General features: G+C 60.1%; 4 protein-coding genes across 11 annotated transcripts; 1 reads left to right on the forward strand and 3 right to left on the reverse strand.

Annotated features, from left to right (window-relative positions):
- Positions 1-47: 47 nt before the first annotated feature.
- On the reverse strand, positions 48-13481 carry PRPF3 (pre-mRNA processing factor 3). Of its 3 annotated transcripts, XM_040618545.1 has the most exons (17): positions 13372-13481; positions 12935-12998; positions 11155-11338; positions 10235-10365; positions 6957-7103; positions 6435-6518; positions 6110-6330; positions 5442-5748; positions 4583-4749; positions 3859-3941; positions 3137-3280; positions 2751-2850; positions 2131-2244; positions 1459-1577; positions 801-884; positions 622-683; positions 48-314 (listed from the first exon to the last, which is right to left on the reverse strand). In XM_040618545.1, exons 3-17 carry the CDS (start codon positions 11297-11299, stop codon positions 168-170), a joined length of 2055 nt encoding a protein of 684 aa, XP_040474479.1. In that variant the 5' UTR covers positions 11300-11338; positions 12935-12998; positions 13372-13481; the 3' UTR covers positions 48-167. The 3 variants fall into 3 exon arrangements, with proteins under 3 accessions (XP_040474479.1, XP_040474481.1, XP_040474480.1); XM_040618547.1 differs by lacking the exons at positions 11155-11338; positions 12935-12998; positions 13372-13481 and adding an exon at positions 7927-8022 and having other exon boundaries at positions 10235-10331; XM_040618546.1 differs by lacking the exons at positions 10235-10365; positions 11155-11338; positions 12935-12998; positions 13372-13481 and adding exons at positions 7927-8022; positions 9466-9545.
- A 184-nt stretch (positions 13482-13665) lies between these two features.
- On the reverse strand, positions 13666-15371 carry MRPS21 (mitochondrial ribosomal protein S21). Of its 3 annotated transcripts, none has more exons than XM_040577851.1 (3): positions 15168-15371; positions 14829-14921; positions 13666-14158 (listed from the first exon to the last, which is right to left on the reverse strand). In XM_040577851.1, exons 2-3 carry the CDS (start codon positions 14909-14911, stop codon positions 13978-13980), a joined length of 264 nt encoding a protein of 87 aa, XP_040433785.1. In that variant the 5' UTR covers positions 14912-14921; positions 15168-15371; the 3' UTR covers positions 13666-13977. The 3 variants fall into 3 exon arrangements, with proteins under 3 accessions (XP_040433785.1, XP_040433784.1, XP_040433783.1); XM_040577850.1 differs by having other exon boundaries at positions 14829-14924; XM_040577849.1 differs by lacking the exon at positions 15168-15371 and having other exon boundaries at positions 14829-15002.
- Positions 15372-15518: 147 nt separating this feature from the next.
- On the reverse strand, positions 15519-18880 carry CIART (circadian associated repressor of transcription). The gene is made up of 4 exons (XM_040618778.1): positions 17979-18880; positions 16526-16601; positions 16370-16448; positions 15519-16249 (listed from the first exon to the last, which is right to left on the reverse strand). The coding sequence occupies exons 1-4, from the start codon at positions 18582-18584 to the stop codon at positions 15979-15981; spliced, it is 1032 nt and encodes a 343-aa protein (XP_040474712.1). The 5' UTR covers positions 18585-18880; the 3' UTR covers positions 15519-15978.
- Positions 18881-19421: 541 nt separating this feature from the next.
- CA14 (carbonic anhydrase 14) lies at positions 19422-23594 on the forward strand. Of its 4 annotated transcripts, none has more exons than XM_040618781.1 (11): positions 19422-19609; positions 19735-19755; positions 21128-21298; positions 21387-21526; positions 22256-22351; positions 22435-22501; positions 22611-22768; positions 22857-22983; positions 23112-23132; positions 23215-23299; positions 23414-23594. In XM_040618781.1, exons 1-11 carry the CDS (start codon positions 19558-19560, stop codon positions 23490-23492), a joined length of 1017 nt encoding a protein of 338 aa, XP_040474715.1. In that variant the 5' UTR covers positions 19422-19557; the 3' UTR covers positions 23493-23594. The 4 variants fall into 4 exon arrangements, with proteins under 4 accessions (XP_040474715.1, XP_040474713.1, XP_040474717.1 ...); XM_040618779.1 differs by having other exon boundaries at positions 19433-19609; positions 22611-22740; XM_040618780.1 differs by having other exon boundaries at positions 19440-19609; positions 22583-22740.
- Positions 23595-23679: the final 85 nt, after the last annotated feature.

Raw genomic sequence — 23679 nt, forward strand, 5'->3', positions numbered from 1 at the left:
GGCAGGCCGCCTCCACCGCCCCACCCCCACAAGAGGCGTAACGGTGATTTGTTTTAAAAAATATGTCTTTAATGGGTGTGCTGAGGAGAGCAAGGGGTGGAGGGGGCTGTCCGAGGTCCGGCGGGGGGGCTGTGGTGTGAGGAGGGGGCGGCGGCGGCCCCCTCACCTCAGTCTGTGGACTCCAGCACCGACTCGCTGAGGGCCAGGTCCCAGTAGTGCTCCGCACCGTGCTTCTTAAAGTGCTCCCGTGCCATGTTCTCCGTGGGGCACTGCTTAAATTTCATCTCGCCGAAGCTGCGGTCCTTCGCTGTGCCCTGGGAGGGGAAAAGGGGCGCTTTCCCACCCGTCTCTGGGGGAAACTCGCGGGAAACGCAGCTCCCAGCGGCTTGGGGAACCCGGGAAAAAATATTTTTTCAGGCTTATGCGTGACTAGGGGGAGCACTGCACGAGGGAGACACTGCCAGCTCCGCTACAGCTCCAGAAACGCTACGGAAAAGAGTCGGAGCGGCAGGTTTGCCTCTGATCCAAAGCCTCCCAGCATCGTTCCTGCCCCAGCTGCTGCTGGGGCTCACTTCCCTCCAGCCTAAGCCCCGCCGGTACAGACCTACACCCACGACTCACCTCCCAAACCAGAGAGCATTTGTTTGTTTTCTTAACAGACTCCTCGTCGGACTCATCATCATCTGAAAAGAAAAAAAAAAAACAACCGGTAAGGCCAATTTTAGTCCCGAAGGCAGATGAGGAGCGGGAGCCCCACCGCCGCTTCACCACCCCTCTTATGCACACAGTTTTACACTTACCCTCTCCCTTCGTGTTCGATGTTTGCTCGTCCCATTTTATTCGATGAAGCATAAGACGTTTGAATTTCTTCTGTGCTTTTGGGCCTGGAGAAGAATTGAGACTCATCGTTCACAAAAAGTCCTTTAACCTTCAGTTTTCAGGAAGTTCGAAAAAGCAGCAGAATCCAAACGATGCCCACAAACCCTTCCCAGCGCACCCAGCTGACCAGGCATGGCAAGTAAGGCACAGCCAGACTGACCCAGTGCCAACACCCATGGGGTGGCTGAGACTTTCTGGCAGCCTTTGGCACCTTGGGATTTCCTGCTGCCAAACAGGCTCTTCAACACCTCGCAAAAATTACTTAGAACAGCACAAACCATGAGAAGCTGCGGCAGACTGAGAAGTCTCCTCACTCTACGCATCCGCTCAGAGCATCACGGATTCAAATCAAGTGCTTTTCCCTTCAACGCTGAATGCGCTGGGTTTTCTAACTGGATTACAGTGCACTCTGCAGTCAGCGCTAACCCCATTAGGGCCGTAATTAAGGGAGTTTCAAATAGCCTCCTTCCTTCCTTGTCCTTCCGTAACCCTCAATCAACAATTTTCACAGTAATTTTTGCTAGAAGCAAGCTTTTGAATGCTACGCTGTGACCGAAAGCCTGCCTCAAAAGTTCTCACCTCCTTCTACCACGACCACGTTGACATCTTTGTGTAAAACCACCACGCCTGTTAAGTACAGCTGGCCAGCGTTGGCTTCGATTTTGAATTTTTTTGCTGGATTGCTCAAGTTTCGGACCCTAAAGGATAGGATAAAAACCAAACACAAATGTTTGTGGAAAACCAGAATTATAATCAAGCCATAAAAGCTCCCTACTCTGCCTCAGCTGGGTCCAGTGTTTCCTCCTCCAGCTCCGCAGGGGCTTTACCCACACCTCAAAATGACATCTGTTATCAGACTGCTGAAGCGGCTGTCTGTCCCTTCCCATTATTTCATTTAGAGCTTTAAAGTTTCCCAATTTCCAAACAGGGATGCACCAGGTCAGCTCTGACAGCTAGGAAACAGCTCTCCCCATTGGAAACTGCAGTCCCAGCTGAAACGCTCCAAACCCGACATGTGTTTTTAGTGCTGGACTGTAACTCTGTCCTTAACTTATCCTGTTAACGAACATGTCTTTTGGGAGAGCGTTAATTGCTACAAGCCGGGATGCTTTAACGCTGGATGGAAACCTGATGAGTGGGGGCACAGTCCTGCTACTCAAGCCTGCTCCTCCCTACCAGCAGGTTTCTCTAGAGCATTTCTCTGGTGTATCTAGAAAGAGATGTACGGTGAGCGCTCTGCCCAGCCCTCACCTGTACACAGCTATGTGAACTCCCTGCGAAACGTCTTCTTTCAGCTTTTTAACCTTCTTCGCTTTTCGCTGTTCTGCTGTGAGCTTTCTCGCAGCGTTCGCTTCTTCGTGAGCTCTGGATGCAAAGAAAGATGCAGCTATAAGCAAGATGCAGCGTTACAGCATCACAATGGATCCCTCTCCTTCCCAGCACAGAATCCAGACCCCAAAGCAGCTGCAAATCCTGCCCAGATCTCCACTTGCACCTGCCTGGATTACAAGCACGTGCGCTTTTTTAATCCAGTCACCCATCCAAATTCATCCTCAGTCTCTCCATGAAAACATTCGTTAGTAACAACTGTGACCGTGACCATCATCCTCATTATGGTAGGAAACCCATTTAATATAGGGCATGAGGCCTCTCTCCAGTGGGAAGAGCAGCTCACCAAGACCCAGCGCCCCACCGGCCTCAGGGGGGTCATCCAAGGCAGCTGAAACAGGCTACGAGAGCAACGCGCAGAAAATCACACTGCTGCTGCTTCGCTGCATCAGTTCAAGGATTTCGTTCTCTACAAATGCAGCACCAGCAATCAACCCGTCAAAAAAACGACCCCCCAAAGTACGGTACAACGTGCCACCTACTTCTGTCTCTTCGCCATCTGCGCTCTGACATGAGCTTCAACTTTTGTTGGGTCCTGAACAGCTTCCGTCCCCAGTACTCGCATCAAGTTTGAAATTCTTACTGCAGGGAAACAGGAGAGGAGCTGTGAGAGGCTCCTGTTGGATGCCGGTTTGCCAGGACGGTAAAGCACAGAAACACCAGGCACACGTGCAGGCTCATAAACCACCTGTACGGGCAGGTGTCGGATCACAACAACACACCGACACACAGATCCACACCGTCCCGCCGAGGCTGGGCGGCCTGCAGCTTTCCCAGTCACGTCCACGCTTGGCCCGGGCCACTGGTCTGAGGGCCCACACTAGCCCGGAGCGCCGCTGGCAGCGGGCCCCCTGTAACCGGCATTTACCTTTGGGCTCTGGCGGCGGCATCAGGCCCAGCCTGACTTTCTCTTGCAGCTCCTTCTGCGCTTCTCTCCGAGTCTGTCGTCGTAATTTCTTCTGCTCTTTCTTGGTTAAATAAACACCCAGGGTCACTGGTGTGTCACTGTCCACTGGGAAAAGAAATGAGGCAAGAGAAACGTAAATCTGCTGTTGAAGAAGCAAGAGAAAATACTGCCTGTGACCCTTACTGGAGGTGGGGGGGAACACCCCCACCACGCTCTGTGACCCCCACACTATCGACAAACCTGACCCCCACACCAAACGCGGAACCAGGCAAATGGGGTTTGACTGGTTTTTTTAATTATTATTTATTTTACTGAAAAGTTAAATGCTCTGTGGTTATTTTATGATCCTTCCTTGGGTCAAAACTAGGCTGCCGGCGAGGAGCCCGTGTCTGCACGGCCACCCGGCGAGCACAGAGCCGGCCATCAGTAGGTAAGCGAGCTACCCGTAACTACTACAGGTTTTACAAGTTTCCAAATTCAGGGCAGAGACCCTCCCTCCCGATTGTAGTTATCTTCACATTGCTTTCCAACTTGTCTTTGCACAATTTCTTCTCCTCACAGAGACATGAGACGCTGGGCTGCAGTGCTGCAGCTGGGGGCTTGCACACCCCACAAAGTGCTAACCCCTCAGAGTATTTTGTGTTTTAGTTCAACAGCAAAGTTGACCAAAACTGGGGCAGTACCTGGTGGGTTGAGCTGTGCTGGGTGCTCCACGAGGTTCGTGATCCCAAAGTACTCATCTTGCTTTGAAGACGTTCCACCTTTTCTAGAAGGGAAAGAGTTGGGCATCATTGCAAAACTCCCAGTCTGAATTCCTGTGTTCCCTTCAACACAAGCCATGGAAAAAAAATAAAAAAAATAACGCTTCCCTTGGGCCAGCTGTGCTGGATACCAAATCCCTACCCAAATCACTGATCAGAGCTCGATGTGCTGAAGGAGACACGCAGCAACGTAGTATTAATGCGTAGGTGTCTCCTCCAGTGGAACAGCCACCCACATTTCACGGTTAGGAGACAGGCTTCCCACAACTCTACCGGGAACAAGACTCGTAGAGAACACTCACGCTTGAAAAAAACCCCAAACCACACCACCAACTCTGGGCCAGAAACAGCACTCTAACTCCAGGGCAGCCGCTGCCTCCAAGACCTTGGAGTCTTTGGGGGGAACACAGCCTCCAACGGGGAGAAGGGCAGCCACTGACCACCAAGACCTTGGGAGAAATGACCCCAAGAAAGACCTTGGGAGCAAACCTGGTGCTGCTGGGATCTCAGGGATGAGGGAGGTGGAATTCCACAGCTCAAGCCGATACACCTGGTCCAACCCAACACACCACCACGTGACCCTCAAGATGCTCCCAGTTTTCCTCCCGCGGCAGGAGGATCAAAACCCAGCAAGTAAACCACTTACAAGTCGAGGCCGTTAGGGATGATGTAGGAGTCCCACCACTCTATCTCTGGGATCTCCCCCTCTTTCAGCTCCTTCTTAGGGGTAATAAGAGCCAACTTGGTGGAAGTGTGTATCCCTGTCTTCCTGGCAGCCTGAGAGATCTCTGCCTGCAGTTTTTCTAGTTGAGCCTGAGAACAAGGAGAGGAAAACGGCACATAAAGGTCATTCCAGAACAGCACAACCTTTGGGAAAAGCACAATACATATGCACCTGCTGATTGATTTCTTTTTTTCTTAAAACAATCTGAAGCAGACCACAGAAAAAAACCACACAGCACAGGACGGCAGAGTGACAAACCTCCCAGAAATCCGGTCCTATTACTGAGCCTTCTAGGAGCATGGAACAATCCCAAAGGAATATCTCCCTAGAGGCATCGTATCCCTGGACTTTTCTGTCTTAATGAAGCTCTTCTCTCCCCCTCTCCCCAAGACCTCGGGCATTTTACCAAGATTCCTTTAAACCTCCACTTCTAGAGTGATCAGTTCTGCAGAAAGAACGCTTAGGACCAATAATTATCTATTCTCTTTGGTAATTTTCAACCTTTTGCCAAAATTAAATAAAAATAAAAATAAAAATTTCTGTCTCTCATCAGGTAAGGATAGCTGTAAGAAAACTCATTCCACACACAAGTTCTAATTGGGATGCCTCCCTTTCCGACAAGAATGGTGTTGACAGAAAAGGTTCAGGTGACTTTAGTGAAAAGCTTCCTAGGCAAAGCCAACACAGCTCCCTTCACATCCCAGGAGAGGAGAATCAGCTCCCATCCCGAACCGAACCCTCACTCCTGTGCTGTCAGTTAGCATGGCAAGACCCCAAATACCTTCGTTCGCAACCTCTGGGCAATTTTCTCAAATTTGCCTTTTTCATGGAACTTAAAGGTGCGTTTCTGACGCTGGGCTGGGGTTATGGAGACCCGGGGGTCAAAGTAAGTGTTCGACTCCATATCTTCCGAGGGCTTTTCTTTAAGCTGCTGTTTGAACTGCTCTCTCTTCACAGCTCTGATGTTTGCTTTTAGGGTTGGCATGCGGTGAGTCAACTCAATCTCTTTACCAGTCGCATCAACAGTTCGGCCTTGCTCATCCAAGATCAGTGGCGTAGGCTTTGTCTGATCCTTCAGCTCCACTTTCCTGGCAGCAAGAGACAATAACGTTGCATTAAAACGTGAGCACAAAGGAAACGTGAGCCCTGTTTCCACGGGAAGCACCAAAGTGGCCCACAGCTTGTGGAAGGCCTCCTTGTAATGTTAAATCTCATCTATGCTGCCAGCACGGACTTAGAGCTCGTGCGCAGAAGCTGGGAGTCTTACCCAAGGAAGGTGTAACCTCCATTTCACCTCTTTAGTATCAGATTTGTTCCTTCAGCAGGCGTTAAGGCCAGCGCTAGGGAACCAACAGTGCTGGAGAAACCCTCGGTCAGACCCTCCACCAGTGTTTTGGAGTTAGGCTCACCAGGATCACACAGAGTGTGCAAGGAACAGCAGGTACTCACGGTGGCGCGATCCCCATCGCGTGCAGGTTGGCCAGCCCCACCATGTTGGCGTTGCCAATGAGCCCTGGTTTCAAAGCCAGCTGAGCCTGGATTCGGGCCTGCAGCTCCGCTGCTTTCCTGGCCTTCTCAATGGCATCGTTCATGAACGTCGCTGCCTGCGAGGGCTGGATCGTGTTGCCGATGGGAAGGCGTTCCGATTGGGATGAAGAAGAAATTTTGGGCTGTTGACAGAAAAGGAAGTTTTGTGAGGTGCGTGTTCTAGCACACCAAAGTCAACAAGTCATAGCTGAATCTGCGGGATTTGCCTGTGGCTGCCAGTAGGTACCTGTGGTGTCGGTGGACTGATGAAACTCAGCTGCTTTTTCCTCTCTTCAATCTGCCGGGTGGCTGCCTCCATCATCTGTTTGATCTGTGGAAAGAGAATTGGACGGTGAATTTTTCTTCCCTTTATCAGAAGGAGGGAAGGGGTCCTCAGCACCCCGTTACAGCTGCAGATGCAGGCAAGCCAGCGTAGTGAGAATGATATTGTATCAAACGGCGTGGATCGACAACCTCCAGCTGTAGAGAAGGAATTTTACCATGCAGACACTCTCTACCAAGACCTTTCACAAACATCCAAACTTCCCTCACTCGAAGGCTTCACATCATCGTTAGCCTAACACACAAGCAGCCGTGAGCCTTGTGAAATGAACACAGCAAGCAAAGGACAGTCAAAAGCAACTTGCTGTTTGCTCGCTCAGCTTGTGAGGTGAATTAGGATACAGTAAACACTAAACCATGTTGGGATTAAAGATCTCAGCCACGGGCAGCTCTGTTCTGGGGCAGAGCTCATGTAACACAGCCTAACCTGTAGCTTGGTCAGCATCCCAGGGCTCTCCGACGGTGGGCCTGGAATGACCTCAGGCTCATCCTCAACCTCCTCGAATCGCGGTATGCGCCGCTTCTTGACACCAGAAGATTCCTTGGATACCTCAGAGTCATCACCAAAGACATCCTAATGTAAAAGGAAAGGAGAAAACTGTGGTTAAAAACAAAGGGTTCTCCTCACGGCCAGCGTTTTAAGATGAGAAACCAGCACGCGGATCAGATCTGGCACCGTACGGTCAGCACTGCGTTGTGGTTCAGTTTCCAGGGCAGCGCTCGCAGGCTGATCTACCGGTAATCCCACATGAAACCTGTGCCCTGGTCCCCCACCAGAGAAGCCTCCATGATGATCCATGCAAGAGCGTGAAGGACAGGACACATCGCAGGGATGTGCCTGTGTAATAGCCACCACATCATTCCCTCAGGCGGTCAAAGGTTTTTTGGCACCGAGGAGACTGAAGGTCTCGCTCAGCTGCCCAGCGAGATGGAAAAAGCCTGCCCACAAGCTGACCTGACTGGGCTAAAATAATTTCCATGTCTTCCACCAACTTCAGAGGGTTTGGTGAAAGAAGCTGCGCTGTTCCACCACGTCCTCCCCCAAAGGAGGATGCAGCCGCAGACCCAGGGTGGGTTGGCATTTCCTCACACTCCGACCCAGCCAACTCCAGCTCGGATCCAAAGACGCTGCGCTCCAAGCGAGCCGCTCCGGAGAAGCGCAGCTCAGAGAGCAAGATCACGCTGCTGGACTCGCATGCAGCGCGAGGGTCACAAAACAAAAGGCAAGGTGCGCTTTACACGGAGCGCTGCTCAAGCACGCCCCAGCTCGTGAGACTGCAGCCATGGATTTCATCTAGTCAGTGCCTGGTTTGTGTAGGGCAAACTGGATTTGTCCATGCGACTGTGTTACTGTAGTGTGTGTGTCAAGGTGTTATTTGAAAATAAAATATACACACCGGTTGTAAGCGTTAGTTGCAATCCCTTCTTCACTATAACGGTTCATATTCTACAAGGACACTTCCTCATCCAGACACAGGTACTTCTTGGAAAACCTACAAGTTCAAGAGAAAGGACTTGCCCATAGTATAAAGTGTGTAAACCATTACGTTTTAGTTCCTGAAACTTCCCAAGCAATGACCTACCCCACAAGAGTTAACCAAGGAGAGAGAAGGCAGGCCAGGCAGCGCATTGAAGACAGCTAACGTAGCACTCTGAATTAATTCACTGCCCATTGCTACAAGATCTAAGTGTGCAAGTACAAATTCAACTCTAAAACCTGCGCTGGGGTGAAGGGGAAAGTCAGTCGGCAAGTATGGCCGCGATCTGACAAACTCACTAGACGGCCTCGTGTTACAGCAAGGGTCAGGACAGATCTAGATCTTGATGGAGGACCTCCAAGGAAGGTAATTCCGGACAGAAGGGTTGACTATTTGGCAGGCGGGACGCCTGTCCCTATGCCAGGAGCCAAGAGAAGAGGATAGGTCCGCTCTGCTGCTTCCCAGCCCTGCTTTCGGGGTAGCTGGCAAGCCGAGGATGCCATCAGCAGTCACGCAAGACACCCCAGTGGCTGCTTCGCTGGAGAAGAATCGTCTGCTCCGCACCCAACCCCATCCCTGCTCTGCCAGCACGAGATCCCCTCTGCACCAGGATGCTGCTCCCTCCCTCCCTCCCCATCCGGCAGCGCGCTGGCCACGGCCACGAGGAAGATGATGAGAGGACAAGACAGCCCGAAGGCGGGCACAGCAACAGGGGAATCTGAATTCAACTTGTGAAGAAAGGGAGGACCTGCAGGTGTTACTAGTGCCACAGGGCTGCGAGTGTTGCCCCGCCTGACACCGTGACATCACGAAGCACCAAGCAGCGATGGGACAGACAATGTCCCCATCTCTCTGTCATCTTCCCAAGAGGTCAAAAGCAAGAGGGTTGTGGGGAAAAGCCAGGATCTCCCAGCCTAGCTGGAACCTCGCCTTTTTAACGGCCCTGCAGCAGCTCGGCACAGCGTTAACCAAATTAAAGCAGAACCGCAGCACAAAAATACTTGAAAGATGCTTAGTGGCAGTTCTGTGGTGACCAAAAAAAGCTGCATGAGACTGAGATCTTTTTAAGCCACTGCTGCTCTTTGGGAGGGGGATGGACACGTGAACCCAAACCTCCCCAGGTCAGTAAATGGAGTTGTGCTGCTGCTCCTCGGGCTGTACCAGCTCGGCAGGATGGAAGCTGCTTTAACGCACCATTCGTTAGCCGGTGAACGTACGCAGACCTGGAGGAGACCCCATCTGGCACCGGTTAAAGCCTCAGCCAGACAGCTGGAGAAAAAGCAAGTTTCTAACGGAAAACAGGGAGTGGAAGCAGCTCTCTCCCAACACACCTGAAGAGATCGAAATCCTGAACACGATTATTGCAGCTCCCTGAGGTTAAGGGCTGACTGAAACTGTCACAGAGAAACACAGATTGCCATACAACAGGAACCTCAGAAAAAGCGAAAGGAAACTTACTTTGTAAGCGGGGAGCAGCATGGAGGGTAGCCCCTTTTAAACTCGGCATGCGAGTGATGGAAAAAATGCAATTCCAGAAGATGGCGAGTAAAGTCTTCAAGAGAAGAAAGGAGGTGAAAACAGGTTTGGATGCATGAGACTTCCACCATCCCAGACAAGCATTAGATGGGAGAAACACCAGAGAGCTATTAAATCCCTGCCGTAATTAACCTTGTGCTATGACAGGGGTTGTCAAAAATCATCCTCTGTTGATTCCGGATGGGGGGAGAAAAAAAAAAAAAAAAAAAAAAAAAAAAAAAAAAAGAGAATGAAACCCCACCACAGAGCCCCACTCAGCGGCTGACAGGGAGAGCTGGCTGGCAGGGTGAAACGCGGCGCCTGGGCAAGGAAGAGTGATGGGAAGTTGCCGGGAGTGCTGAGTGAGCCCAGGCTCTCACTGAAAACATAACGGTAAAGAGGGCAAAAGAAAACAGAGTGACGGAGCCCCGGTGAAGTTACTCCACTGCACGGGCCTAGCAGAGATTGGTAAGGAAATCAAAAGCCCCAGCCTCCACCTTGGCTGCCACCAAGGAGAGCATAGCGCTTCCTCATCCGAAGAGAACCCGCAAGGTAAAGGCTCACACACTTCATCATGGAAAAGAGTCTTTTCTCTTGAACTTTAAGCATTACGAGATGTACCTCTCTGGAAGAGGAAAGTGTGGCAGAGCACCAGTGCTGCCTCCACGGCCACCAAATCACAGAAAAAAAGCAATCAATAATCAATAATCACCTTCAGTTCTCGTTTTCGGTTCCGGTCACTGTTGGACTTGGAGTGCCTGGAGCTTCGGCCTTCCTCCACCGCTTCAAAAAGCTTGTCCACAAATCGCAGGGTGGAATCGTCAAGAAAGGGTTTGAGGTGGTCTGGAAAAGAAGAGGAGTTGTGTAAATTCAGAATTCACTGCTTGGGATGAGCAGGCGAACGGAGAATCTGCCGAGAGCTCTGTGAATCTGTAAAACACTTATTTACAAGTCGATTCAACTGTACTAATGCAGCGGGGCCTGCGACCCGAGGTCCGGAGGCCTCTGGGACCTGCGGATCCTGTCAGCAGGAGCTTTAAGGATTAAGTAAATCTGGACCTCAACTAGAAAAAAATTAGGGCTCTAACGGTCAAAAAACCCCAAAACAACCGAAAACCAAACCACAAATTAAATTATCATTTTAAGTTCCTTTAGAAAAAGAGCCCTTTAATTAATTTTTACTTCCCCTTTTTTTGTAATGTATTCCAAGGCTTTTGGTTGCATGCCACGTGTCCGCATGGATTTGCAAGTACTCACCTCTGCCTCAACAAGGCGGAGTCAGAACCACCTTGGACCTACACCTGGACGTACACTCAGGAGATTCCAGGTTTGGGGTTTTTTTGTCTGCTTTAGAAAACTAGCCCAACACACAGCAGATTTCACGCCACCGAGGATGGCATTCGCCCTCCACGTTCTGCCAGCCACCACTGGCAAGGAAACCCTGACCCGCCACGCAGCCCGGCACCACCAGCAGGAGGTCGGTCTTCCGGGAATAGGAGGAATGATTTTAAGTCTGATTTGAGGCTATTTCAAGGCTATTTGAGGATTTGTGTGCACTTATTTCCTCCATCAAGGGGTCTGACCACCTCTACAAAGAGCTGCAGGGTCAGGGCTGGAGCCCACAGGACGTACCAGCTGCTTTCTTTTTGTCCATGCCTTTCCCGACGCAGTTCAGCGCTGCGGTGACCACGGTGGGCTCCGAGAACCCCAGGACTCGCTTCACCGTCTTCTCGATCCATGGTTTCAGCTCATCCAATTCTCTTTTGGAGAGCGACATCTTTGCCAGAGAAGGTGAACTGAATTATCTTACTCGTACCTGTAAAGAAACCAAAATCAGAAAACCACAGGCTAGTAAAATAAAAGTATTGGATTATCGTTGCTTCCGCGCTGCGCTTTTCTCCTTCACGAGAAAGCTCACAAGCAATGAAAGCTCTCGGAGATGACTTTTGCTCCCTTATTTTTAAAAACACAAACTGAAACTAGACGAGGCACACAGGGAGGAAGGGCCTTGGCAGCCAGGAGCCACGACCTGACCAGACAAAACGCAGCATCAGGCCCCGTGAAGGGAAATCGTGCTCATAACTTCATCTGCGGGGAAAGCCCTGAACCTCCTACATCCCACCAGCCTTCCCTCATGGATGACAGACACATGGCAAGCCCCACCCGATCCTCCCAGCTCAGGCTCCTCTTTCACACACGGATCGGCCACAAACGGGAGTAAAACGTTTGGTCTCAGGGCATCCCTTCATGCCCCAGCTTCTCCTTGAACTTCGCTCAGTTGTTTCCGTGGCTGCTACTCCAGTTACTGACGCACCTCGAGCCACACAGGTCCGTGCAAGTCACGCACCTGCTCACCCTTAATTAGCCCCTTCCCCGTGAGGTTCACAAACACCTTCTGAACATGTTCCGCTTGACTGATACTTAAAAGTTCAGCATGTGGCTGGCTGCCTCTGGGTTTGCTGTTTAAACCAGCAGCCAGCGGAGGCAAACCCAAAATGACACATTTTTCAAGGCAAAAAATTTTTTCCCGTCAACCGTTAGCGGCTCTCGCACCGTCAGTCACAGCCTGCAGATGCAGTAATGTTTGATTACGTGCCCGGGACCTAATCTGATTTGGAAACCAAGTCTCCTTTATCTGGAAACAGAAGAAAATCTTCTTAAGGAAATTGTTTGACCTCGGCATTTCTGCCCCGCATAAGAGGCCTGCAGAGCTTTGACGTGGGTTTATTTTAACAGAAATCCAATCAAATACGGTTATCAGTCCCAAAACCGAGAATGAAGAGCTTGGGTGTTAGCTGTAACAAAACGCTTCGATTCCAGGTCTGCGAACAGCAGCCAAGAGAAGGAATCCACAGGTTTAAAGCAGCAACCGGGGGCTTCGCTCTCCCTCTCTGCAGCCAAAAGCCTGAAAATCCCCGCAGCCACCGGCTTTTTTCCAGCAGGTTTCCCAGAGATGGACTCAAATGTAGCAAAACCCACCCCAAAAAAGCACAATTATGGCATTTCATCCTTAAGTTCCGACTCTGCTGTACGTAATGCTTCGGGACAAAGCTAGAGTTTCAAGGCAAGCGGAAAATAATTACAACACTGACACATCAACAGCTTCACACGCGCATGGTATTAAATGGAAAACTTAATTAGCGCTTGGCTTAAGCTCTGCATTAACCTTTCACTTCTGTAATCGAATAAGGACTGAGAGTGGAGCGCAACAGGTTTGATGGTGTTTTAGTTGGAATGTGGGGAGAGCAAACGCGCCGCTGGGGGTCTGTAGGGAAGGTGCAAACAGGTGCCCACGAGGACCGGAGTCCTGAGCGCCCCCGGGCCACAGGGCATCAGGAAGGAGGACGGTGGGTAAACAGCACCTACAAGACTTTAGATACCGGTACGGGCAGTGCCACCGGTGCCGCGTTACCTACCGGGACGGTGCAAAGCTGGAGCCGATGCTCCCGCGGCGCTGCGGCCTCACCAGCTGCTTCCTTAGGGAGTAAAAAATAATAATAATTCAGCTCCGCCGCGGTTGAATCGCCCGCCGGAGGCTAGAGCGGTCGCTGAGGCGAGGCCCGGCCCGCCCAGAGCCCGCTGCCGCATGCCCGGTGGCCACCGAAGTGCCCCAACGGCGCTGGGGATCCCTGGTGGTCCTGGTGACGATCGCCCTCCGGCTCCAACCCCCCCACACCGGGCCCGGGCCCGCCAGGCCCGGTCCCCGCCAGGCGCGGAGCTGCGCGCAGGGCCCCGGCCCGGCAGCGGGACCCCTCAGGGCGCCGCGGGCCCGCGGCCAAGAGCTCGGGGCCGGTTCCCGGGACACCCCCGCGCCCCCTCGGCACCCCTAGCTCCCCCCCCTCCCCTCACCGGAGAGGCGCGGCGGGGCGCGGCCCCGGCAGGCCCCGGCGGCCCTGACGGTGACGGCACGTCGGGGCGGAAGCGGAAACGGCCGCGCGGCGCCTGCGCGCCCGCCCGCGCGGGGGGTGCCGGGAGGGAAGAAGGCGGGGCCAGCTGCCCGTGCCCGCCGGCGTCACGTGGTCCACGAAGCCCCACCCACCCCGCGTTTCCCGCGCTCTCAGCCTGCGCGGGAAGCGCCGCTGCGTGTCCGCGGACGCCGAGGCTCCTCCCGCCACGGTTAATTAAAGCCAAATTAAAACGCAATTAAGGGAAGGTAACTTTTATTAATTTTTTGGGGGAAGGCCCTGGAACCTTTATTAATTGGGGGGGGTGGGGTAGCTCCCTCCTTGGCCCTTTATTGTTGGGGGGGAGGGGTGGTGCCCCCCCCCTCCCCTCCCCTGGCCTTTATTAATCTGGGGGGGGGGGGCTCCCCTCCCAGAGCCATTATAAAGGGGTGGGTGGTTCCCCCCGGGGCCTTTATTAATTGGGGGTGTCTGTGCTCTCTCCTCTGCCCTTCATTAATTAGGGGGCCATGATGCTGCCCCTTGGAGCTGTTATGAAATGGGGGGCTCCCCACTAGCAGCCCAGCCAGGGGTCCGGCCGGTTGGTCCGCGCCAAGAAGGTGATCTTCCGGGCCATCTCGGTGTTGTAGACCCGCCGGCACTCCTCATAGGCCCGGCGCTGCCGCTGCCGGCATGGCTTCTCGTAGTAGCGCCGCCGCCGCACTGCCTCCACCACGCCATCAAGCGTGAGGATCCTGGCGGGGGGAAGAGATGGGGTGAGAGGGGCCATGTTCCCCCTCGCTGCTCCCCCCTTTTCTGCATGATGGAAACTCGCATGATGGATTTGATTAAAATCGGGCCTGGCTTCTGCCATCGTAGTGTTCCTGCACTGATTCCAGCCGCGCACCCGGAATGAGGGCGGGAACTGGTGCCCGCGGACCTTCGTTAAGCCATGACATGAAGGCAGGTGTGGCAGGTCACAGCCTGGTGCTGGGACACCCCCCTCCTCCCCGCCCACCCCCCCCCCAGATGTCACCAACCCACCGGTGACACTGCTGCCCATGCTCCTGCCTGCTTTTATACTAACTCGTTTTATTAATTCGTTTTAATTTAATTATGTCTGCATGTACGGACACATTAGGATGCAGAGCTGATGGAAGACCCCCCCGCACGACCCTCCCCAACCCCACCCCCTCATTCTATAGAGGCGTCCAAGTTTGAAAAAAAAACAAAAATACACGTTCTAAGCCAAATTCCTGGGGGCTGGGGTGGGGTATTTTCCTTGTTTTTAAGAACCTGGACATACTGGATGTGTAAAGCGGGGGGCTTCACGCGCAGGACCCCAGCCAAGAAGTAATTGCACCTGGTTAATTAGCGTGACCAGGCCCCCGGAGCCGGTGCCCCCCTCCCCGGGCCCCCCCTCACCTGTTGAGCGAGCTGTAGGCCGCGTCCACGTTGCCGTTCTGCACCATGACGGTGCGGCCCAGGAAGCGGAGGTGGTTCGCCATGGCCGCTGCTCTGCTGGGGGACGGGGGGGGGCGCGGGCGGCTGGGACGGGGCGGCCCCGGGGCTCCACCCAACCCCCCCACCGGGCCCCGGCTGGGCCGCCCCCGCCCTCACGGAAGGACCCGGCCCCCCGCCCCCTCCTCGCCCGCGGAGGCCCCCACCGAGCCGCCAACGCCCCCCGCCCCCCCCTCCTCCCTCTCGGTGCCGGGCCCGGGCCTGACAGTCCCCGTCCGGAGCAGCCGCGGCCGCTCCACTCACCGCCCCAGCGCCCCGGAACCGGAAGTCAAACCCCGTACCGGAAGTCGCGGCCGTCACCAGCGGGGGCGGGACTTAGCTGGGGTCACGCGGCCATAGGTCGGGATGGGCGTAAGGGGCGGGGGTCAAGGTGCAGGTCACGGGGTCAAAGGTCATGGCTAATTACGGAGTAGAGGGCGGGACTTGACCCATGGGGCGCGGCGCTCTGTGGGGTACAGGGGCAGGTCACAGGGTCAGGGGTCAGGGCCTGGGAGGGGGGGACACACCGGGGGTCCCTCTGCGGAGGGGCAGGGCCCAGCCCCGCCCCCCCCCCCCCCCCCGCGTTCCCCCGGACAGAGGACACCGGTACCGGGCAGCCCCTGCCGCTCCCGCGGCATTTATTGCTTCCAGCAGGGCCCAGCCATGGGGCAGCCCCACTTTGGGGAGGAGGGGGGGGGGGGTGGCACAGACCCCCCACCCCCAAGCCCCCCCGTAACGCCACGCAGGGGGAAGGTACAAGGCCAGCGGGGGGGGCCAGCCCCCCACCCCCTTCCCCGCAGTACACCAAGGCACGTCCCCCCCCAGCCTTGGGGTGGGGGCTTTGCTCTGCCGAAGGCACATGCCCCCCCTCCCCCCCCCCCCCCCCCTGCCGATTTTTGGGGCCCCCTGGGGGGGGGTAGGTCCCGGGGGTCCCCCCATGGGACGGCCCCACCCGCCCGCAGGTCTCAGTGTCCACAATTAAAAAAAAAAAAAAAACAAACCACCATCCAAAAAAGGCAAGAAATCCAGGGGAGAGACACCCCCCCCCCCATCCCCCACTGTGGGGGGGTGGTTGTCACGCCTCCGGCGCGGGGGGTGTCCCTGTCTGGGCGGTGGGACGGTGGCAGCGGGGATGTCCCCCCAGCTGCGCTGTTCCGGTGGGGCTGGAGACGGGGGTGTCCCCGGGAAGGCGGCGGCAGCGGGGAGCCCCGTGGGGGCCAGCGGGGGGGCGGCGGCGGGGGGCGGCGGGGGCGGGAGCTGGGGCCGGCGGGGGTTTGGGGGCGACGTGGGGGAACCAGAGCCGCAGCATCCCCTCGACCTGCAGCAGCGTCCCCAGGTACCGGGCGCTGTGGGGACAGAGAGCACCTGTCACCCTGCTGCTGGGTGTGGGGGAGGGCAGGACCCCCATGGGGGGGGGGCCCTATGCCCCCCACCACACTCCCCAGGGTCATCTGGGGGGCACTCACCCCATTTCTGGCTTCTGCAGGACCCCGATGATACGCTGGAGGCGGTCCATGGCCACGCTCTGCTGGAAGCTGCTCAGCCCTGGGGGACCCCAAAACTGTGTGAGTGCTCCCGGGGGGGACTGGGGGGCTGGGGGGGGGGGAGGGGGAGGCACCCACCTCTGTCGTATCGCCCCCGCTTCAGCCCCTCTAGCAGCTCCGCCAGCGGCTGGATGAAACCCCGCAGCTCCTGGCACTGGGAGGAAGAGGATGGTGGCTGGGCCCGATCCCCAGCGGGGAGGGGGTCTCATGCCCCCCCAGCTCTATTTATCCCCCCCCCCTCCCCCCCCTGCTTACCCCCCACCCCCTCCCAGTTATTTCAGGTTGGGAAACTGAGGCAGCACCAGGCAGAGACACATTCTGAGGGGCCCAAAGCGCTGCCCCCAACCCCCCCCCCCCCCCCATAAAAACTCACTTTTTGGGCAAAGAGGCGATCAGCATCGCTGGGGGGGGAGTCCCCCCCCTCGCCCCTCCGGGGTCGCTTCCCCCCACGGGGGGATGGAGGTAACTCGGAGGGCGTTCGGGCCGGCCCCCCCAGCCGCTTGCGGCTGCGCTCAGGTTTGGGGGGGCTGGGGGGGGGGGGCGCCCGCCTCGGCTTCACTGTCAGAGGGACCCCCCGGGCTGGAGCTGGGGGTGGCACAGGAGCAGGTGCGGGCGGGGGGCTCCATGGCAGGGTGGGGGGCGGCAGGGGCCCCCCCCGGGGAGCCGCTCCCTGGTCTTGGCTCCTGCGAGGGGGGCAGGGGGGGAGGAAAAAAAAAAAGAGGGGAAAAAGCAGGAAATTGGGCAAAAATGGAAAATAAAGTGATGCCTCCCCCCACTGGGGGTCTTCCCCCCCCACCCCCTCCTCTAGCAGCTCCCACTCCTGGGTGGTGGGTCCGGCATCTCCCAGCACAGTGAGGGGGGGGGTCAGGGACCCCCCCCAGCACTGGGAGCCTTCACCCAGGACCCCCCACCCAGGATGGGGACCCCCCCACACCCCTAGAATCGGGCCCCTCCTGCCTGGTCCCAGGGCTTGCCAGCATCGTGGCACCGAGACCCCTCCCCAGGTGGCCTCAGGCCCCTCCCCAGGCACTGGGACCCCTCCCTAGAACGGAGACACCCCCCCAGATGGCCTCAGGACCCCCCCCAGGTGGCCTCAGAACGCCACCCAGGCCCAAGACCCCCCCCCCAGCTGGCCTCAGGACCCCCCCAGAGGCACCGGGACCCCCACCCAGGACTGAGACCCCTCCCCAGGTGGCCTCAGGACCCTCCCCAGAACAGAGACACCCCCCCAGGCAGCCTCAGGACCCCCCTAGGAATGGTGACCCCCACCCAGGACCGAGACCCCTCCCCCAGGTGGCCTCAGGACACCCCCCCGGCACTGGGACGCCCACCCAGGCGGCCTCAGAACCCCCCCCAGGCCCAGGACCCCTCCCCCCCAGCTGGCCTCAGGTTCCCCCCCGAGGCACCGGGACCCCCCCCAGGTGGCTTCAGGACCCGCCCCGGCACCAGGACACCCCCCCAGGACCGAGACACCCCGCCAGGCGGCCTCAGGACCCCCCCACCCCCCGACCCTGGCTCCCCCGGGTCCTACCTGCTCCCGGCTGCAGCTGCGGCGGTGCCGATGTCCCCGCCCCGGGGCCGGTATCGGTGTCCCTGTCCCGGTACCGATGCTGTGACGATATCCCGGGGCCGGTATCAGTGTCCCGGGGCCGCTGCCCCTGTTCCCGCACCGGTATCGGTGTCCTTGTTCCAGTGCCGGTGTCCTGGGGCTGGTGTCCCTGTGCCGGGGCCGGTGTCCCGGGGCCGGTGTCCCGGGGCCGGTGCCCCTCTTCCAGTATCGGTGTCCCGGGGCCGGTGTCCCTGTCCCGGTATCGGTGTCCCGGTATCGGTGTCCCGGGGCCGGTATCCCCACTGCCGTCCCGGTCCCTGTCCCCGTGCCGGTGCCCCCGCTCCCGTCCCGGTCCCGCCCCGGCTGCGGCGGCCCCACGCGGACACGTGCGCGGCCGCACGTGCCTCCCGCTGGGCCCCGCCCCCCCGCGCTCCCATTGGACGTCGAGCCCCGGCAGGGGGCGGAGACTCGGCGCCCCGGCCCGCCCTCTCGCCCCCGTTGGCCCGCGCAGCCGGCGGCGCTGCCCAATGCGGAAGCCGCTCTGCGCTGATTGGCCAGGAGGGTGGGGCCGCCGTCACGCCCCTCCATGTGGCGCCCCGGAGGGGGGGCTCGGAGCGAGGCAGCGCCCCCTGGCGGGGGGCGGCGGGGCCGGGGGGGCTGCGCGATATGGGGGGTGGGCCACGCCCCGCCGCGATCCGCCAATGGGCGCCGGCCTCAGGCGCGCGTCACGGCCAGTGCGGCCAATGAGAGAGGAGCGGCCTCGCCTCGGCGCCGTTACATAATGGGGGCAGGCAGCGCGTGGGCCCCCACGTGGGGGCGGGGCGCGCGGGGGCGGGCCACGCGCCTCTGTGACGGCGCGCTCGCGGGGCGGGGCCTCTGGGGCGCGCTCCTGCCCCAGGCCCCGCCTCCCGCGGGGCGGGGTGAGGGGGCGTGGAATGGGCGGGGTGAGGAGGCGTGGAATCGGCGGGGGGGCGGGGCGAGGGAGCTCCTGCGGGGGCCGCCCCAGCCCCTCCCATAGCCCCCCCCCAGTCCCATAGCCTCCCACGGCCCACGGCCCCCCCCGCGGGTCCCTTCCAGTCCCCCAGCCCTATGGCCCCCCGCCCCATAGCCCCCCGCCCCCCCTCATAGCGCCCCCTATAGCCCTCTCCTCGGAGCCCCCCAGCCCTCCTGCCCTATGGCCCCCCGCCCCATAGCCCCCCCCAAAGCCCCCCCGGGTGCCCCGTAGCCCTCCCCATAGCCCTCCGCCCCATGGCCCCCCCAAAGGCCCCCCCAGCCCTATGGCCCCCTGCCCCACAGCCCACAGTCCCCCCAGCTCACAGCCCCCCCAAGTCTCGCAGCTCCCGCACAGCTCCACAGGCAGCCAGCGCCCCCCCCAACCCCTCCCAGCCCACAGGCACCCCTAAGCCCCCCACCTCATTCCTCTGCAGCCCCCAGCCCCTGCCAAGCCCCACAGGTCCCCCCACCCCCCCTCCATGGCGCCTCCTCCCCATGCCCCGTGGGGGGGCCGGTCCCGGGGGGTATTTAAGGCCGGGCTGGTGGCCGCCCCCCCCCAGCCCCCACCATGCTCCGTGCCCTGCTGCTGCTGGGGGGCCTGGCCCCCACCCTGCCCGCTGGTGAGTGCCCCCCCCCCGGCTGCACCCCAACTCCCAGCGCCCGGCCGCGGGGCCCACTTTGAGGTGCAGCCCCCCCCCCCCGGGGGGGCCCGGCTGACCCCAAACCCCTCTGCTCCCCCCCACAGGTCCCCACTGGGCATATGAGGGTGAGTGGGGCCCCGCACCCCGAATCTGCTGCCCCACACGCCCCAGGGCTGGGGGGCAACACACGGGTCCCCCCAGATGGGAGGGGGTTGGATGGGTCCAGCACCCCCCCCCCCCCGACACTTGCGTCCCCCCAAATGGGAGGGAGGTGGGTGGGTGACAGCCCCCTGTGCCCCCCACCCTGATGCCCGGGTCCCCCCAGATGGGAGGTGGGTGGGTGGGTGCAGCCCCCCCCAATGACACCCCCCCCCCCCGATGCTTGGGTGCCCCTAAATGGGAGGAAGGTGGGTGGGTGCATCCCCCCCCCCCCCCCCTCCCCCCCCCCAGTGCTTGGGTGCCGGGATCCCTTCAGATGGGAAGGGGGGGAGTGAGTGCAGCCCCCCGTGCACCCCCCCCCCCCCCCAATGCCTGGGTCCCCCCAGATGGGAGGCAAGTGGGTGGGTGGGTGCAGCTCTCCCCCATGCCCCCCCCCAAGATGGGAGGTGGGTGGGTACAGCCCCCCATGCCCCCCCCCCCAATGCCTGGGTCCCCCCCGATGGGAGGCAAGTGGGTGGGTGGGTGCAACCCCCCCCCCCATGCCTGAGTCCCCCCAGATGGCAGGTGGGTGGATGCAGCCCCCCCTCTCGATGCCTGGGTCCCCTCAGATGGCAGGTGGGTGGGTGCAGCCCCCCGCCCCCCCCCCCCCCCAAATGCCTGGGTCCCCCTCGCTCCAATGGCTCCATTGTGCTCCTTTACGTAAGGCCCCGGCCCCGCTCCCGCTGCCAAATCCAATTAGGATCCGGCCAAATCCCGGCTGAGCCCCGGCCCGCCAGGCCCGCGGGGTCCCCCGGGCCCCCCCCCATTTGCCCCCCCCGCCCCGGGGTCGCCTTTGTCCCCGCTCCCCCAGCCGGAACAAAAATGTCCCCATAAGCTTAATGAGCTGTATTGGGAGCGTTGGGAACGGGGCGATGGGGTCAGCCGGGGTCAGGGTGGGGGGGTGACGGGTGGGCTGGGGTCAGGGTGGGGAGGGGGTGTCGGGTGGGCTGGGGTCGGGGGGGGGGTTGATGGGTGGCTGGGGTCGAGGTTGGGGGGGATGATGGGTGTGCTGGGGTGGGGGGGGGTGTGACAGGTGGGCTGGGGTCAAGGTGAGGGGGTGATGGGGTCAGCCAGGGTCGGGGTGGGGGGCTTATGGGTGGGGAGGGGGGATGATGGGTGGGCTGGGGTCATGGTCAGGGGGTGACGGGGTCGGGGGGGGTTGGGTAACAGGATCAGCCAAGGTTGGGTGGGTGAGTGACGGGGTCAGCTGGGGTCGGGGGGGGCTGATGGAGGGTGATGGGTGGGGGGTGATGGGGTCAGCTGAGGTCGGGGGGGGTGGGTGACGGGTGGCCCCCCCAGGCCCCCATGGGCAGCAGCACTGGCCCCAGGGCCACCCGGCCTGCGGGGGCCGAGCCCAGTCGCCCATCGACATCCAGCGGCGGGGGGCTCAGCCGGACCCCTCGCTGCCCCCCCTGGGCTACCAGCACCCCACGGCGCCAGCCTTCGCCCTGGCCAACAACGGCCACACCGGTGAGCGGAGGCTGGGGGGGGAGGGGGATCCTGCCGGGGGAACCCCCGCTGACCCCTATACCCCCCCCCCTGCCCCCCGACCCCCCAGCGGTGCTGGTGCTGCCGCCCACCCTGCGGCTGCGGGGGCTGCCCCGGCCCTTCGCCGCGGCTCAGCTCCACTTCCACTGGGGCCGGCCCGGCCGCGCTGGCGCTGAGCACCTCCTGGATGGGCACCGCGCCCCCGCCGAGGTGGGGGGCACCGGGGGAAATGGGGCTGGGAAATAGTGTGGGAATGCCGTGGGAAATGGGGTGGGAATGGGTGGGAAATGGGGCTGGGAAATGGCATGGGAATGGAGCAGGAGACGGGTCTGGGGGTGGGAAATGGCATTGGAATTGGGTGGGAAATGGGTGCAGGAAGGGGGCTGGGAAAAGGATGTGGGAGCAGGAATTGGGTGCAAGGAATGGGGAACGTGTCCAGGCACAGGAAACAGGCAGGGAAGTGGGGCTGGAGGCAGGAAATGGGTCCGTGTGCAGGAAACACGCGGGGAAGTGGGTGTGGGACACAGGCCTGGGTGCAGGGATGGGGGGCACAGGAGGAGGTGTGGGAAGGGGCAGGAGAAAGGGGTCTGGGTGTGGGAAATGGGAAGGGGAAACAGGGGCGGGAAACGGGGGCGGGAAGGGGAAACAGGGGCAGGGGAAGGGGAAACAGGGGCAGGAAATGGGGGCGGGAAGGGGAAATGACCAGGAAATGGGAGCGGGAAGAGGAAACAGGGGCAGGAAATGGGAGGGGGAAGGGGAAATGGTAGGGGGAAGGGGGAAACAGGAGGGGGGAAGGGGTCTGGGTGCAGGCAGAGCTGCGGCATCGGGTCTGGGAACCAGGCCTGGAAGAGGGGGCGGGGGGGGGGGAGCCAGCCTGGGGGTGCGGGGGGGTTGGGGGGTCCCTGTGCCGCCCCCTCCCCCCAGCCGCGGTACCCGCAGATGCACGTGGTGCACTACGACGCGGAGCGTTACGCCAACGCCAGCGAGGCGCAGCACCACGCCGGCGGGCTGGCCGTGCTCGGCGTCCTCCTGGAGGTACGTGGGACCCCGAAACACGCTTCCCCCCCCAACCCCCCCCCCTTCCCAGCCCTGACACCCCCCCCCCTTGCACCCCCCAGGTGGGTGCTGACCCCCACCCCGCCTACGACAACATCCTGAGCCACCTCGGGAGCATCCGCTACGCAGGTGAGCGAGCGGCACGCGAGCGAGGGGGGGAGCTGGGGGAGGCGGTGGGGGACCCCCAAACTTCTCCCCCCCCCCCCCCAGGGCAGACGACCACCGTCCCCTCCTTCAGCGTGCAGGACCTGCTGCCCCCCCGCCTGGACCTCTACTACCGCTACAACGGGTCCCTCACCACCCCCCCGTGCTTCCAGGGGGTCCTCTGGACCCTCTTCCAGCAGCCCGTCCGCATCAGCCTGGCGCAGGTTTTGGGGTGAAACCCCTGCTTTTTGGGTGGGTTGGGTTTGGTTTTTCTTTTATTTGGGGTGAGGGGAGCAGCCCCAGCGCTCCCCGCCCCCCCCCCCCCCCCGTCCCATTTCAGCTGGAGCAGCTCCAGGGAACCCTTTACGCCACGGGGGCGGCCGAGCCCGAGCCCCAGCGCCTGGTGGATAATTTTCGGATCCCGCAGGAGCTCAACGAGCGGCTGGTGCTGTCGTCCTTCCCCAGGGGTGAGAGCTGGCCGGGGGGGTGGGGGGGGCGGTGGGGAGGGGACCCCCCCCCAGCACCCCTCAAATAGCTGCCAGAGCCCCGGCAGGGTGGGAGCCTGCGGTGCTGAGCCCCGGCTCTTCTCTTGCAGAGCCCGAGGGGTATTCGACAGGTAAGGCCTGGTTGGGGGGTGGGATGGGGGGCAGGATGGGGGGCTCACGCCCCCCCTGAGCCCCCCCCCCGGCATCACGCAGGTGAAGTCATCGCCATTGTCTTTGGTGCTGTCTGCAGCTGCCTCGGCGTTTTCCTTGCCATCCACTTTGTGGCCAAGAGGATTCGGTGAGAGACCCCCACCCCATGCAGAGGGACCCCCCCCAGCCCCCAAATCGGGGGGTCCAGACATCCCCGGGGGAGGGTCGCTCTCACCTCAGCCCTTCTCCCCCCGCGGGGCAGAGCGAGGGGGACACAGGAGCAGGACGTCGTGTTCAAAGCCTCCTCCCGCCGCACGCCCGACGATGACCCCCACCCCTGAACCCCCCCGCTGCCCCCCAACCCTCCGAGGGGCCACTTAGGGGTCGGCCCCACCACGGCAACGGCCCCTGCCCCACTGGAAATAAAGCCCCTTCCCCACCCCATGGCACTGGTGGCTCTTGGCTGGGAGGGGGGGTTGGGGAATGGGGCCGTTTGCCCAGGGGCTTTATCCTGCCAACTCTGAGAAA

This window comes from Falco naumanni, chromosome 20, assembly GCF_017639655.2.
Source record: "Falco naumanni isolate bFalNau1 chromosome 20, bFalNau1.pat, whole genome shotgun sequence".
Lineage (NCBI taxonomy): Eukaryota > Metazoa > Chordata > Aves > Falconiformes > Falconidae > Falco > Falco naumanni.